Source organism: Scyliorhinus torazame, chromosome 11 (genome assembly GCF_047496885.1).
Source record: "Scyliorhinus torazame isolate Kashiwa2021f chromosome 11, sScyTor2.1, whole genome shotgun sequence".
Lineage (NCBI taxonomy): Eukaryota > Metazoa > Chordata > Chondrichthyes > Carcharhiniformes > Scyliorhinidae > Scyliorhinus > Scyliorhinus torazame.
The window spans coordinates 139,713,224-139,728,927 of NC_092717.1; the positions used below are offsets into that span (position 1 = coordinate 139,713,224).

At 45.4% G+C, this 15,704-nt stretch overlaps 1 protein-coding gene across 5 annotated transcripts in view; it reads left to right on the top strand.

The window, feature by feature from the left end:
• The window catches only part of prkdc (protein kinase, DNA-activated, catalytic subunit), a 344,146-nt gene that overhangs the window by 179,722 nt on the left and 148,720 nt on the right, over nucleotides 1–15,704 (top strand). For all 5 annotated transcript variants that reach the window (XM_072467802.1, XM_072467803.1, XM_072467800.1 and 2 more), the window contains 6 exons: nucleotides 7,465–7,563; nucleotides 7,699–7,909; nucleotides 8,610–8,799; nucleotides 10,214–10,423; nucleotides 12,421–12,536; nucleotides 13,289–13,420. In XM_072467802.1, coding sequence (XP_072323903.1) covers nucleotides 7,465–7,563; nucleotides 7,699–7,909; nucleotides 8,610–8,799; nucleotides 10,214–10,423; nucleotides 12,421–12,536; nucleotides 13,289–13,420 — 958 coding nt within the window. The remainder of the gene's footprint in view (nucleotides 1–7,464; nucleotides 7,564–7,698; nucleotides 7,910–8,609; nucleotides 8,800–10,213; nucleotides 10,424–12,420; nucleotides 12,537–13,288; nucleotides 13,421–15,704) is intronic.

Here is a 15,704-nt window from a genome sequence, read left to right on the forward strand (position 1 = left end):
CACATTCGATACCAAAACACTGGCTCTTGTGTCCTCAGCCCAACTATCTTCAGCTGCTTCATAAATGACCTTCCCTCAAACTTAAGGTCAGAACTGGGATCTTTGCTGATGATTGCACAGCATTTACTTTCATTCCCAATTCCTCAATTAATAAGACTGTTGCACAAGCATGCAGCAAGTGTTACACAGCATCCAGGTTTGGGAATCATATAAGTGCCAAGGTGTCCGGGTGCTAGCAGAAGTGCCAGGGTACCCCCCCCCCCCCAACCCAGAGCCTGACCACCGGGTCTCTAATGACCTGGGACCCCCATCCCCCAGGTGCTATTAAGCCTGGTCCACAGTTGTGTAAATATATTTAAATGAGGCTAATGCCTCGCTTAAATATGTTAATCTGGATCATGCCCAGTGAGTGCGAGGTCCAGATCGCGACATTTTGCGAAAACTCATTAGATCTGGTGAGATGTTCTGGGCATCATAGGCGTTCAGGCCTCTCGTGACATTTAACGGCCTCATCGCGTCACCGAGTCGGGTGTGACAAGGTCATTAGATCGTGCCCAAAGTTTAACCATCTCCCCTTTTCATTCGACAGTATTATCATTGTTAATTCCCTTAACATTCTAGCGGTCACCAAGAGCATAAACTTAACTGAATCAGCTCCTTGAATACTGTGGTTATAAAGGCAGGTTGGAGACTGGGGTAGTCCGCAATGTGTGACTCTCCTCCTGATGCCCTAAAGCCTTTCCACCACGTAAAAGTTGCAAGTCAAAAATGTAATGCAATGTTGTCCACTTGATTGGCTGAGTGCAGCTACAACAACCATTGGACAGCATCCAGGAAAAACGGCCTGCTTAATCAGAATTTCATACTCCCACCAGGGACGCAGAAAGGTCCCGCTCCCTTCAACTGATCAGCCTTCTGCAACATCAAACCCGACAGTTGCATGTTGAGCGCAGGCCTCTACTGCCGCCAGTTAAATCTTGAACGGTGGCGCTATGATGCCCTTAAATGGGCATTAGTTACCCATTTACAACCTCAATTGGGCCATGGACCACAGCCCACCCAACACCTTCCCCACCGCTCATAAAATCATGGCAAGGGGCAGGTCACTGATGGGCCTGCTGTCAAATGCCGTGGTGCCTTATTTTACAGATCCCCACCTTCCTGCTTTTTGTCCACAGGTGACCTGTAAAATCCAGCCAATGGTGTGTTTCAATGTCGAGATGACACTGAATAGTAATTGAAATAAACCAAGAGCATGTTGAGGTGTAACCGGCAAAATTTTGGAAATATTGAACAGCATCTATGGAGAGAGAAACAGTTTTTAAAAATAAATTTGGAGTACACAATTCTTTTTTTCCAATTAAGGGGCAATTTAGCGTGGCCAATTCACCTACCCTGCACATCTTTTTGGGTTGTGGCGATGAGACAAACGCAGGCACGGGGAAAATGTGCAAACTCCACACGGAGAGTAACCCGGGGCTGGGATCAATCCCAGGTCCTCGGGGCTGGGATCAATCCCAGGTCCTCGGGGCTGGGATCAATCCCAGGTCCTCGGGGCTGGGATCAATCCCAGGTCCTCGGGGCTGGGATCAATCCCAGGTCCTCGGGGCTGGGATCAATCCCAGGTCCTCGGGGCTGGGATCAATCCCAGGTCCTCGGGGCTGGGATCAATCCCAGGTCCTCGGGGCTGGGATCAATCCCAGGTCCTCGGTGCCGTGAAGCAGCAATGCTAACCACTGGATCCAAAAGAGAAAATGGAAAATCTCAACAGGTCTGGCAGCATCTGTAAGCATCACCACACTTCCCCTGAGAGAAACAGAGTTAACATTTCTGGTCATAATCTCCCATTGGAACTGTTCCGATGACATATCATTTACCATAAACATTTGCACCCTGTTCACTGAGCACAGATGGCGACGTGGGTCCAAAATATCGCAAGAATCAGAAAACGGGAAACTCCCCAGCAAGATCTTGCTTTTTTGATTTTCCCTGCCCTCGCCGGTGACTTAATGAGCAGGAACCTCACCTCCCTACATTTTATTTATTTAAATTTAGAGTACCTAATTCATTTTTTCCAATTAAGGGGCAATTGAGCGTGACCAATCCACCTACCCTGCACATCTTTGGATTGTGGGGGCGAAACCCACACAAACACTGGAAGAATGTACAAACTCCACATGGACAGTGACCCAGAGCCGGGGTCGAACTTGGGACCTCGGCGCCGTGAGGCAGCAATGCTAAGCACTGCGCCACCGTGCTGCCCTCTTTCCCTACATTTTAAATTGAATCGCGGTCTTCCCTGCCTTAGCATTCTCCCACGTTTGGAATTCCCCTGTCAGCAAGGTTTACAACTGCTTTTCACACAAAGGGAACCCGACAGAGGCGCACAGGTAAATATAGCCCGGGGGGGGGGGGCTGCCCTGCCCTGCCCTGGTACTGCCCTGCCCTGGTACTGCTCCGCCCTGGTACTGCTCCTGGTACTGCTCCTGGTACTCTGGCAGTGCCAGGGGTCAGTGTCAGGGGTTGGGCTCTCTGGGAAGATCCATTGGAGGCTTCTCTTGTACATGGTATGGGTTCCTTTTTTATATTAGGGATCGGGGGGTGCCCTTTAAAAAAAGCCGCCTTGACCTCCGGATTCCCAGTTTCTGACATTGCCCTGCCAGTGTGATGGCGTGAGCCAAGCCTGCAGCATATTTTTTTGCAGTCTTTAAAAATGTGGTGGGAAAAGCTGGCAGTGCAACTTCACACCCCTTCTCTCGCCTGAGCCCAATGCTTTGGAAAGAAAACTGGAAAATCCCACTGTTAATTCTGTTTCTGTGTCCACCAATGCTGTCTGACCTGCTGAGTATTTCCATTATTTCCTGTTTTTAATTTCAGGATGATAAGGTGTATTGCCAGAACAGTAGGCGTGCAGACATTCTGACACTTGATAATGCCAGCCATGTTCTGGGTCACCAGGGTTCAGTGGAGCCATGCAGGGGAAATGTGCAGAGAATGCTAACCAGGATTAACCCAAGTGTAAAGGCACTGAGTGAGCTATCAGGAATGATTAGAGAAGCTCAAGGTGTTTCAGTCAGAGGGAGAAGGTGGTTAAATGAAGACCCCATCAATCTCCTAAGAAGTATTAAATGATGAATAAATACTTTGGACTCCTGAACCCAGAATGATATTTCATGGTCGTCAGGACCAGTATGCCCAAATCGTTTCAACTTCCATTAATGAAAAGTAGATTCAAAACAAAATCTTTTAAAGTGTCATTGGATGCATGGGCTGGGTAGGTTAGAGTATAAAATAGGCATGTTTCATGGGTTTTATTTTTTTTAAAATAATTTTTATTGAAGTTTTCACAAAATATCAGCACCAAAATGCAAAAGGAACCCAATAGAATTAAATACAAAACAAAATAAAACAGCCCCCGTGCCCCCCTCCCCCTTATACATAAATAATAAATTAACACCCCGAATTAACACATAGCAAATATATACGCCCCCTCAGATCCCCCAGTGTAGACAAAGAAAAATAAAATAGAACCCCCCCCCGGGTTGCTGCTGCTGACCATTGTCTACCGTTCTGCCAGGAAGTACAGGAACGGTTGCCACCGCCTGAAAAACCCTGGCACCGATCCCCTTGAGGCAAATTTCACCCCCTCCAATTTAATAAACCCCGCCATATCGTTGATCCAGGATTCCACGCTTCGGGGCCACTCATCCTTCCACTGAAGAAGAATCCTTCGCCGGGCTACCAGGGACGCAAAGGCCAGAATCATAGATTATCATAGAATTTACAGTGCAGAACGAGGCCATTCGGCCCATCAAGTCTGCACGGCTCTTGGAAAGAGCACCCTACCCAAGGTCAACACCCCCACCCAACACAAAGGGCAATTTTGGACACTAAGGGCAATTTATCATGGCCAACCACCTAACCTGCACATCTTTGGACTGTGGGAGGAAACCGGAGCACCCGGAGGAAACCCACGCACACACTGGGAGGATGTGCAGACTCCGCACAGACAGTGACCCAAGCCGGAATCGAACCTGGGACCCTGCAGCTGTGAAGCAATTGTGCTATCCATAATGCTACCGTGCTGCCCAGCCTCTTTCGCCTCCTGCACTCCTGGCTCCCCTGCAACCCCAAATATTGCGATCCCCTAGCCTGGTTTGACCCTGGATCCTACCACCCTCGACACCGTCCTTGCGACGCCCTTCCAAAACTCCTCCAGCGCTGGGCATGCCCAGAACATATGGATGTGGTTTGCTGGGCTCCCTGAGCACCTAACACACCTGTCCTCACCCCCAAAAAAACGGCTCATCCTTGTTCCGGTGTGCCCTGTGCAGCAACTTAAACTGTATGAGGCTGAGCCTCGCGCACGAAGAGGAAGAGTTCACCCCCTCGAGCATCTGCCCACATCCCCTCCTCGATCTCCTCCCCCAACTCCTCCTCCCACTTTCCTTTCAACTCCACCGAGGCCTCCTCCTCCTCCTCCTGCATCACATGGTAAGTTGCCGAGATCTTCCCCTCTCCAACCCACACCCCCCGAGAGCACCCTGTCCTGTACCGTGCGTGGCAGCAGCAGCAGGAATTCCAGCACTTGCCGCCTGGCAAACGCCCTTGCCTGTAGATACCTAAAGGTGTTCCCGAGGGGAGCCCATACTTCTCCTCCAGCTCACCCAGGCTCACGAACTTCCCATCCACAAACAGGTCCCCCAACCACCTTACCCCGGCCCTGTGCCATCCCGAAAATCCTCCCATCTATTCTCCCTGGGACAAACCGGTGGTTCCCCCGTATTGGGGTCCACACCGGGGCCCCCACTCTCCTCTTTCTCTCTCTCCCCCCCCCCCCCCCCCCCCCCCCCGTGCCGCCTCCACTGCCACCAGATTTTGAGGGTAGCCACCACCACCGGGCTCGTGGTATGCCTCATTGGAGGGAGCGGCAGCGGTGCCGTTGCCAGCGCCTCCACACTCGTATCCTCACAAGACGTCGTCTCCAGCCTCTTCCATGCAGCCCCCTCCATCACCCACTTGCGCACCATCGCCACATTGGCGGCTCAGTAGTACCCACCGAGGTTGGGCAGTGCCAGCCCCCCCATCCCTATTCCGCTCCAGGAACACCCTTCTCACCCTCGGAGTCCCTCGCGCCCACACAAACCCTGTTATGCTCCTGTTGATCTGCCTAAAGAAGGCCTTCGGGATAAAAATGGGGAGGCACTGGAACAGGAACAAAAACCTTCGGAGCACTGTCACCTTAACTGACTGCACCCTACCTGCCAGGGACAGCGGCAACGTCTTAAACTCCTCCTCCATTTGCTCCACTTGCGCCGTGAAATTAAGTCTATGCAGGGCCCCCCAGCTCCTGGCCACCTGGACTCCCAAATACCTGAAGCTCCTCTCCGCCCTTTTTAGTGGGAGCTCGCCAATCCCCCTCTCCTGGTCCCCTGGGTGAACCATGAACAACTCCCTCTTCCCCATGTTGAGCTTGTACCCTGAGAAATCCCCAAACTCGCTGAGGATCCTCATTACCTCCGGCATTCCCCCCCCACCAGGTCCGCCACATAAAGTAGCAAGTCGTCCGCATAGAGCGACACCCTATGCTCCTCCCACCCCGCACCAACCCCCTCCAGTTCCTCGACTCCCTCAGTGACAAAGCCAGGGGTTCAATCGCCAGTGCGCAGAGCAGGGGGGACAGGGGACACCCCTGCATTGTCCCTCGATGCAACCAAAAGTACTCGGACCTCCTCTTGTTCGTGGCCACACTCGCCATCGGGACCTTGTACAACAGCCTAACCCCACCTGACGAACCCCTCCCCAAACCCGAACCTCTTCAGCACCTCCCACAAGTACCCGCACTCTACCCTATCAAAGGTCTTCTCAGCGTCCATCGCCACCACTATCTCCGCCTTCCCCTCCCTCGCTGGGATCATAACGTTCAGGAGCCTCCGCACATTCACGTTCAACTGCCTCCCCTTCCCGAACCCCGTCTGATCTTCGTGGATCACCTGCGGCACCCAGTCCTCAACTCTCGTTGCTAAGACCTTCACCAGCACCTTGGCATCTACTTGTAACAACAAAATTGGCCTGTAAGACCCACACTGCAGGGGATCCTTGTCCCACTTCAGGATCAAGGAGATCAGTGCCCGGGGCATCGTCGGGGGCAAAGCCCTCTTGCCTCATTGAAGGTCCTAACCAGCAACAGGTCCAAATATGTTTTGTAGAATTCACTCGGGAAACCATCCGGCCCCGGTGCCTTCCCCGCCTGCATGCTCCCTATCCCTTTGGCCAGCTCCTCCAGCCCAGTCGGGGCCCTCAATCCAGCCCCCAATCCCTCCTCCACCTTCGGGAACCTCAATTGGTCCAGAAAGCGGCCCATACCTCCCTCCCTCCAGTGGGGGCTCGGACCGATACAGTTCCTCATAAAAGTCCCTGAAGACCCGATTGCTGTCAACCCCACTCCACACCACACTCCCTCCCCTATCCTTAACTCCCCCGACCTCCCTAGCTGCGTCCCGCTTCCGAAGCTGATGCGCCAGCATCCGACTTGCCTTTTCCCCATATTCATAAATCGCCCCCTGGGCCTTCCTCCACTGCGCCTCCGCCTTCCTGGTGGTCAACAGGTCGAATTCGGCCTGGAGGCTACGCCTCTCCCTCAGCAGTCCCTCCTGTGGAGGCCCAGGATCCACAGATTCTTGCGCCTCGACCGATTCTCCATCTCCTCGAACAGTTCCTGCCATTTCTTGTGGAGCGCCTCGTGCGCCTCCACCTTTACCGCTAGGCCCAAGATCTCGTCCTGGTTATCGGAGATCTTTTGTCAGACCACGCGGATCGCCACCCCCTGGGCTGTCTGGGTCTCCAGCAGCTTATCGATAGAAGCCTTCATCGGCTCTAGCAGGTCTGCTTTGAGCTCCCTGAAGCAGCGCTGGATAACCTCCTGCTGCTCCTGCGCCCACTGCATCCACGCTGCCTGGTCCCCGCCCGCCGCCATCTTGCTCTTCTTCCCTCGCACTTTCTTTGGGTTCACCACCACTTTTTTAGTCGCCCGGCTCCTGGTCCAAGCCATGCACTGTCGGGGGAATGTTGCCGTCGTCTTCCCACACCGGGAAATGTCGAAAAATGCCGTTGGGGGCCCTGAAAAGAGCCCGAAAGTCCGTTCCAAGCGGGAGCTGCCGAATGTGCGACTTAGCTCTGCATAGTCGCAACCGGAAGTCCCGTTTGATGTGTTTTATGACCACTTCTCATCTTTGTTTATTGCCCTGTAAACCAAAACTAGACTATATCTGTTGGATTTCTTCAGACAAAACAAATAAATAGATCAATTCAAACTGTGTATGTTCGAAAGTGTGAATGAAAATGCAGAGTTATTAAGTATGGAAGTTTGTTCCCAAGTTTACTCTGCAGAAAGTTAGCAGGAGAAAAATGTTCCATTTATTAATGCATTTGGAAATGAATGAGGTATATCTCCTCTCTTTGCAGAGACCCTGAAAATCAACCTGACCTTGAATCAAAAGAGATATACATGTCAGCAACAGATGCATTACTTCAGGGACTGACTGATGAAAATCCTGCGCTACAGTACGTAACTAATCACTTGTTAAACATTGCCAAGAATTGGATCATTCATAAATATTCAGTTCCTGTAGAGTCTTGTCAGTTGATATTGATTACTTTTGAAATATGAATTTAAAATCTTTTTCATGTTCTTGTCAGATTGTATGTCAGAAACTTCTGGAGTCATGAAAACAGACTTCCAACTGGCACCTTGGACAGAATAATGGCCATTCTTGGATCTTTGTATTGCAACAAGATAGAGACCCAGTATCTCAGTATAGCCACCAACGTGCTACTGGAAATGACAAGTCGCAGCCCTGACTACTGCCGTGAGATGTTTGAATATCCCCTGTCTGAATGCAAATTTCAAGTAAATACGAAAAAATTGTTTGTTATATCAGATTAATTTTTCATGTATATTTTTCTACATTCAAGATGTAACATAATTAATTTTTTTGAAGACTACAATTGCATCATTACTCCTTTTAAAACAAAAATGCAGACTTCAGAGTTCACCCATTTTATAAACTCTGATTGGAATAAAAATGCCTATTTCTTTTAATTTATTTTGTATATGAGTGATGCTGGTACGGCCAGATTTATTACCCTCCATTTTCATTTGCTTATTGCTAATCAACCCATTCACGTTTTTTAATAATAAAAATCGTTTAAATTTTTCATATAGCAACTCCTGCCTGATTTACTAGGTTCAACTTGCATTTGTGTTTCTTCTTATTGTTACCTTACAAAACATCCTATTTAGCCAGAGGAACTCAAGAGGACTAGTTGCACATCTTCCTGAAGCTTATTAAAAAGTCTGCCATGATTAGTTAATCCACTTTATTGTTGCATGCTACAGAATGTTCTGCAGCTGTTCCCATTGTGTTTATATGTGTGTATATATAGATGTATGTTTGCTCCTACAGCTTTTGCCTTTTTTTTAAAGATTTAAAATAATCAGTGCTACAGTGCCACAGATAACTGAGTTCAAGTTTAATTTTTAACTCATTTTGCAAAATGTTAGTTATCACATATCGCTCATTGTTCCACAATCTGTACTTTTTATTTAGGATTACAGCATTGATTCAAGTTGGCATCAACGCAGTAGAATTCTTACTCCGTTGTTTGTGGAAACTCAGGCTACGCCAGGCAGTATTAGAATCCCAACACAAGATGCATCGGCTGCAGGTCAAAGGCCAGTGGGTGGCCAAATTAGGGCCACCCAAACTCATTATGAGTTTACACCAACTCAGAATCCTGGTAAGTGTAACTCTGTTTGCATTCTAATTCGTGGTGACACTTTTTGGGGAAATGGTTATACTACTGGACTAATAATCCAAGGAAAGCAACTTCAAATCTCACCAGTTTGATAATTTGAATTTGGTTTTTTAAAAAAATGTCTGGAAATAAAAAGGTAGCATCAGTAAAAGTGAACGTGCAACTTTCAGATTGTCGTTAAAAGCCTAATTTGTCCATTAATGTTCTAAATGACAGTGAAGGAAAACCTTCTCTGGTCTGACCTACATGTGATTCCAGTCTCCCACCAACATGGTTGACTCTTGGCTCCGAAGTCACCAAGGAAGCTACTCAGTTGGTTCACCACTCACCACCTCGGAGTAGGCAATAAATTCCCACCTTGCCAGAATATCATTATGCCTAAAACCTGTGACCATGGTGGTGCAATTGACTGTTCTATTGTTAGTAAGATTCAAATCTGAATGTCTTTTGAACTTGATGAGTTATATTTGAATTTGACCCAACAGACTCTAAAGAAAATGGTTGAATGTGGGATGCTATCTGAGGTTCTTCCCGAAGGATATTACCTTGAAGGGAAAACAGAATATACTGGACAATCTCAGCAGGTCTGACAGCATATGTGGAGAGAGAAGGGAGCTAATGCTTAGAGTGTGGGTGACTCTGCAACAAAGAGCCATCCAGACTCAAAATGCTAGCTCTCTTCTCTCTCCACAGATGCTATCTGACCTGCTACCATTGTCCAATATTTTCTGTTTTCGTGTCAGATTCCAGCATCCGCAATAATTTGCTTTTTATATTATTGCCTTGAAGGGACTTCAGTGAAGGTTTATTGGATTGATTCCTAGGATGAGGGGAGTATCCTATGTGGAGAATTTGAATAGAGTAGCATAGGTCTATATTCTCTAGAATTTAGAAGAATGAGAGGTGATCTATTTGAGCCATAAAACATTATGAAAGGACTTCATAAATCCGATGTTGGGACGTTTCCCCTGGCTAAGGAATATAGAACTAGGCCCACAGTTTCAGAACAAATGGCCAGCCATTTGGGACTGATGATGAGACATTTCTTCACTCAAAGGGTTGTGTACCTTTGGAATTCCCTATCCCAGGAACTGTGGAGGATTTTCAGTTGCTGAGTATATTTAAAAAAGGGATCGGTAGATTTTTGTGTACTTTGGGAATTAAGGGATTATGGGACAGAGTTGGAGAGTGTAGCTGAGTAAGAAATTTAGCCTTGATCTGATTGGATGGCGGAGCAGGCTCACCAGGTCAAATACCATGCTCCTGTTTCTTATATGCTTACATTTCTGATAGTGGAAGACTGTTTGAGAAATGCCTAGATTTGTCTGAACAAAAAATATTCCAAATGTGGGAAGTGAGTATTATCCTTTTGTTTGTACTTGATGTCTCTGTCTAGGTGCACGGAACTTTAATTGGTTAACAGGGAATAGTTTGGACACCTTTGCGGAATACTCCCTCCTTTCCTCAGAATCCGTATCCTCTTCGTTACTTGTGTATTCTAAACAGAGTGAGAGGCAACAGAGAGCAGCAATGAAGCCTGTTGGTCCAGAATTTGGCAAAAAGAGACTTGCTGTGCCAGGAGATGAAGTTGACAGTAAAACGAAAGGTATCTTCAAAGACATTTAGTATTATTATTGTATTTTGAATAAACACAATAAATTACTGAAATTAGCACTTCAAAGTTCCACACGTGCTATATCCAATTGTTAATATGATGACACTACTTCAGAATAAATCAGTTTTATTTTGCCTCTAAGTTATCTATGAATCATTAAATTTATAAACTTATTTCTTCATTTTACTGTACGAATAATAATCATTTATTGTCACAAGCAGCCGTCAATGAAGTTACTGTGAAAAGCCCCTAGTCGCCTGTTTGGGGAGGCCGGTACGGGAATTGAACCCACGCTGCTGGCCTTGTTCTGCATTACAAGTCAGCTGTTTAGCCCACTGTGCTAAACCAGTATGATAGTCTCTGTGACGTAGTTGCATATCTCACCCATGGGAAAGCACTGAATGGAGGAACCCCTTCCCTTTCATCCATGGTCTTCCATCCTTGGCCTGGACCGTCTCCAATCTACTTTGGCTTCATACCAAACTGTTTCCTCACTTTTAACTTCTGCTTAACTTTGAGTATCAGGTTTCCTCCTCATTCACCATTGGACTCCATATACCATCGGCTCTTTCAATTATGTTTTGTGCCTGGCTACCACATTTTAGGAATCTGTGCACATTAACCTCTAAATTTTTTTCAACTTCCACTGTTCTAAGCTTTTCACCATTTAAATAATACTCAGATCAATCCTTTTTTTGGTCCAAAATTGTTGACCTAACTTAGTTGTGCTGAAATCGATATGCTATAGTTTTGCCCACTCAATCATCATTTTGTCTCTATAGTTTTACTCTTCCAGCTGCATCACTTAATTTTCATCTACGTTTCTCGTGTATTGTCTGTACTTCTCAATTTGTCTTCCATAATTTTCCTTCCATCTCATTCGTGTGTGTGTGCTTCAGCAGCCCCATACCATAATTATTGATCCGCCATGACATCAACTAGAAGGCTATGCAGCCTTCTGTATAAGACTTTCTTTCCCAAGATCTCTCCTGGATAAGACTCCAACTCTTTAGTTTTCTGACTCATTGATTAATTTCACCCTGCCTGGCCCAGATCTACCATATACAAATACACTTAGCTGCCTGCCTTAGCCTTCAGGTTTTTTTTGGTGCAACCTTTGATCAATTAAACTGCAGAAAGAAGAGGAAATTATGGAAGACATCGGTGAGCAGGCTATTCGTAGCTACTGCTTGATAGCCCGTCAAAAGCATGTTTCATCACTTTGCTGATGATTAAAGACTGATGGGCAGGAAGGCTGTACCTGAGCAATTTCCCACATGGTTGAGTAGGTTCCAGTCTCTTGTTGTATTGGAACAGCTTGGATAAGGGTGTGACAAGTTCTGGAGCGCAAGTCAGCTGGGATGTTATCAGTGCTCATTGTGTTTACTGTCTCCTGTGTGCTCACCCTTTTCTTGTATCGCATTAGCTGAAGACTGGCACATGTGATGTTGAAACTTATTTCCACAAAGACCATGTGCGATGGTCACCTAGAAAGTTAAGAGCTGATTGGATTGAACATTTTATCGATTTTGAAATAAATTAATAGGGTAGTGGAGAGAAATCTTTTTCTGCTGATGAGGGTGTCGAAGTTAAATTCAGAGTATGGACATTAATGAGAGAAGTTAGGAAACACTTTTTATCTTGCAGTGTATGATAGAAGTGTAGAACCCTTACCCACAAAATGCAGTAGCTCAATTCATTTTAAGTCTGAGATGATAGAGTTTTAGACAGGGGTAAGAAAGAATATGGAGACCAGGGAGGTGGATGGAATTAAGATAAGAGATCAGCCATGATCCATTGAATGGCAAAACAAGCCCGAGAGACTGTTTCTATACAAGGAAAGAAAATGAGTACAAAACCAATAGAATGATACAAGGACACACAAAATTAGGGAGTGAGCAAAGCCGAGAAATGTCAAGAAGACAAATATGATTTTTTGAATCTGAGCAATGCCATGGGTGATCAGCTCCCCTTTTTATGCATTACAGCAGTAGCGGACCAGAGGGCAGACATCCTACGCCTGAGGCGAAGGTTTCTCAAAGATCGAGAGAAAGAGAGCCTAATCTTTGCCAGAAGGAACATTCGGGAAAAGCATCTGGCAAAGGTAATTCAGCTTAACATCTTTAAAAGTGCTACAGCTGAAATAGCATTTAAAAATGTCATCCCCGAGGTATTTTGTTACCGAAAAATGTTTACTTCACTGCTGTCCCCTCAGTGTCTGCAGGTTCACAGAATGAACTTTGAAATAGTTAATCTTTTGATGTAAACATATAGTTAATTAAAACAATCCAATATATTATAGTGTAGCCAACATTTGATGTACTTCAATATGTCAGAACAAGATCTGTTTATCACAAAAATGTGTTATGAATATTGTGTATTATTTTTAAACAAATAATAAACAAAGTAGGAGAAGTTGATTTTGAACTACACCTACAGAAATTCTACACTAGCTCATTAAGGCAGCATAACTATTGAAATTTAAACCATGGTCTGAATCTAGATTTGTTTGAAGAATGGGTTGTAAAATATCAGCGTGCAGTACTTGTTGTTTTGCTCATGTAGCTTGATTCCCTCCAATCCAGATATAAATTTCTTATAACTTTTTAAAAGCATTTGGGGGGGGGCAGTGGGGACATTGCCATTTTTGATGTGCAAGGGCTTCTAATTAGTCATGAATGTTCATTATTTTAGTCTTTGCTTCACTGGAAAGACACCACTTACTCATGAGGAGGTTATTCGAATGTACCTTTTTGCCTTTGTACTGGTTAAAAATAAAGTTTGACAATTGACAGTTAATCTGGTATGACAAACCAGCTGGCTAATTTCATTTAACTTTATTCAACATTTTTCCAGGAAAAGAAAACTGAACAGAAGATGAAACGTGATGCACAGGTTACTCTGTACAGATGTTATCGGGTTGGAGATCTGCCTGACATTCAGATCAAATTCAGTAGTTTAATTGCCCCATTGCAGGCTCTAGCTCAGGTCTGTAAATACAATCTAGCAATTTTAGCCTTGTCTCAAGTGGTCTCGTTTTAGCTGACCAGTATTTGCTGATTTTCTTCTGGTAAATTTAATTTTCCATATCTTTACCATTAATTTTCAATGTGTATATTAACTTTGCAAAGACTTTTTGGGATTTATAGAATATTTGATATTTACTCCCACTTCATGCACCTGAAATTGAAATGATAGATAAATTACTTGCGAAAGCTTTTTGTCTTCAGGATAATTTGCGTGAAAAATGTGAAGTTCGCTTTTGTACAAAGCCTTTTCAATAACTGCAGGCTAGATATGAGTTTCATTTATGGTTTTAAAAAAGTAGTGGTAAATAGCCGGCAGAATGGTGAAGATTGCACAACTAAGGAAGGTAAAGGAATATAAAGGTGAACAGTTCTTTAGGTTTGTCTGCACTCGCAAAATAAGATCAATCAGACGCAGCCTTCTGAGCAGCACCAGTCTGGAGTGGGGAAGGCTCAGTGTAAATGACCTTTTCACAATCTTGTAGCAGCACTTTGCTATGTCTTGTTGGAGAGTGATTCAGCCTGAGATTCATACAGCTGACTGAGTCCATTTGGGCCATCAATTGTGTACCTTCTCTGCTCCGAGGAAAACAACCTCGGCCGATCAAATCTCTTGATAGCTGAAACGCTCCAGCCCTGGCAACATTCTGGTGAATCTCCTCTATGCCCTCTCTGGTGCAATCACCTCCTTCCAATAGTGTGATAACCAGAACTGCACACACTATTTCAGCTGTGACCTAACCAGCGTTTATATAGCTCCATCATAACCTCTCTGTTCTTGTAGTCTGTGCCTCGGCTAATAAAGGCAAGTAGCCCACATGCCTTCTTAACCACCTGACCTACCTGTCCTGCTGTCTTCAGAGATCGAGGTCCCTCTGATTGTCTGTACTTCATAGGGTCCAACAATTTATTCTATGTTCCCTTGCCTGTAAGTCCTCCCAAAAGTCCACCCCACCTTATCTACCTCTCCTGCTGACTTTAAGACATGGACTCCAAGGTCTCTTCTAGCCTTCTTAGCATCTTACCATTTATTGTGTTTTCTCTTGCTTTGTGTTTGCCCTCACCAAATGCATTGCCTCACATTTCTCGGGATTGAATTACAATTACCACTTCCTGTATACCTAACAAGTTCATTGACATCTTGCTACAGTCTACAGTCTCTCTCATTATCAACCATATGTCTAATTTTTGCATCAAATGCAAGCTTCTTAATCATTTCACTGCCCCCCCCCCCACCACCACCACACACACACATTTAAGTCTACATCATTGATCATATATGATGAAAAGCAAAAGCCATGCAGAACCCACTGGAAATGGCCTGCTCGTGACGAGAATGCCAGTCAATTATTTATTTTTGCTTCCGACTACTGAGCTAATTTTGGATCCAAATTGCCCTTGGACTCTTAGTTTTCTGACTAGTCTGCCATGTGGGATTTTGCTACAATCCATGTAGACTATATTGAACGCTCCAGTCTCATCGTTCCTCTTAAAATATTCAATCAAGTTAGTCAGATGTGACCTTCCCTGAGATCAATGCTGACTGCCCTTGCTTAATCCAAGTATATCTAAATTGTGATTTATACTGGCCTTCAGGCTTTTTTCCAGTAATTTTCCCCCCTCTCCCTTTTTATCAGCAGCAGTACGATGCGTTCTGAAAGATGAGCTGTTAGGTGATTTGGACATTCTGAATTCTCCCTCTGTACCCGAACAAGCGCCGGAGTGTGGCGTCTAGGTGATTTTCACAGTAACATAATTGCAGTGTTAATGTGAGCCTACTTGTGACATTAATAAAGATTATTATTATTAAATGCATCACCTCATACTTTTCAGGGTTAAATTTCATTTGCCACTACCCATCTAAGTAGCCCGTCTATATCATCCTGTAAGCTAAGGCTTTCCCCTATTTACCACACCACCAATTTTTGTGCCATCTGCGAACTTACTGATCATACCTCCTTCATTTACATCCAGATCAGTATTGTAGGCTACGAACAGCAAGGGAATAGACACCAATCCCTTACAACACCACTGGGCACAGGCTTTCAGTCACACAAAAAACTGTCAACCATCACCCATCAACATGTGCCTCCTGACACTAAGCCAATTTTGGATCCAAATTGTCCTGGATCCAATGGGCTCTTATTCGTGACCAGTTTCCCAAGCAAGACCTTGTCAAAAGCCTTACTGAAGTCCATGTAGACTACATCAACTGCACTACCCTCATCTACACCTCTAGTCAGTTC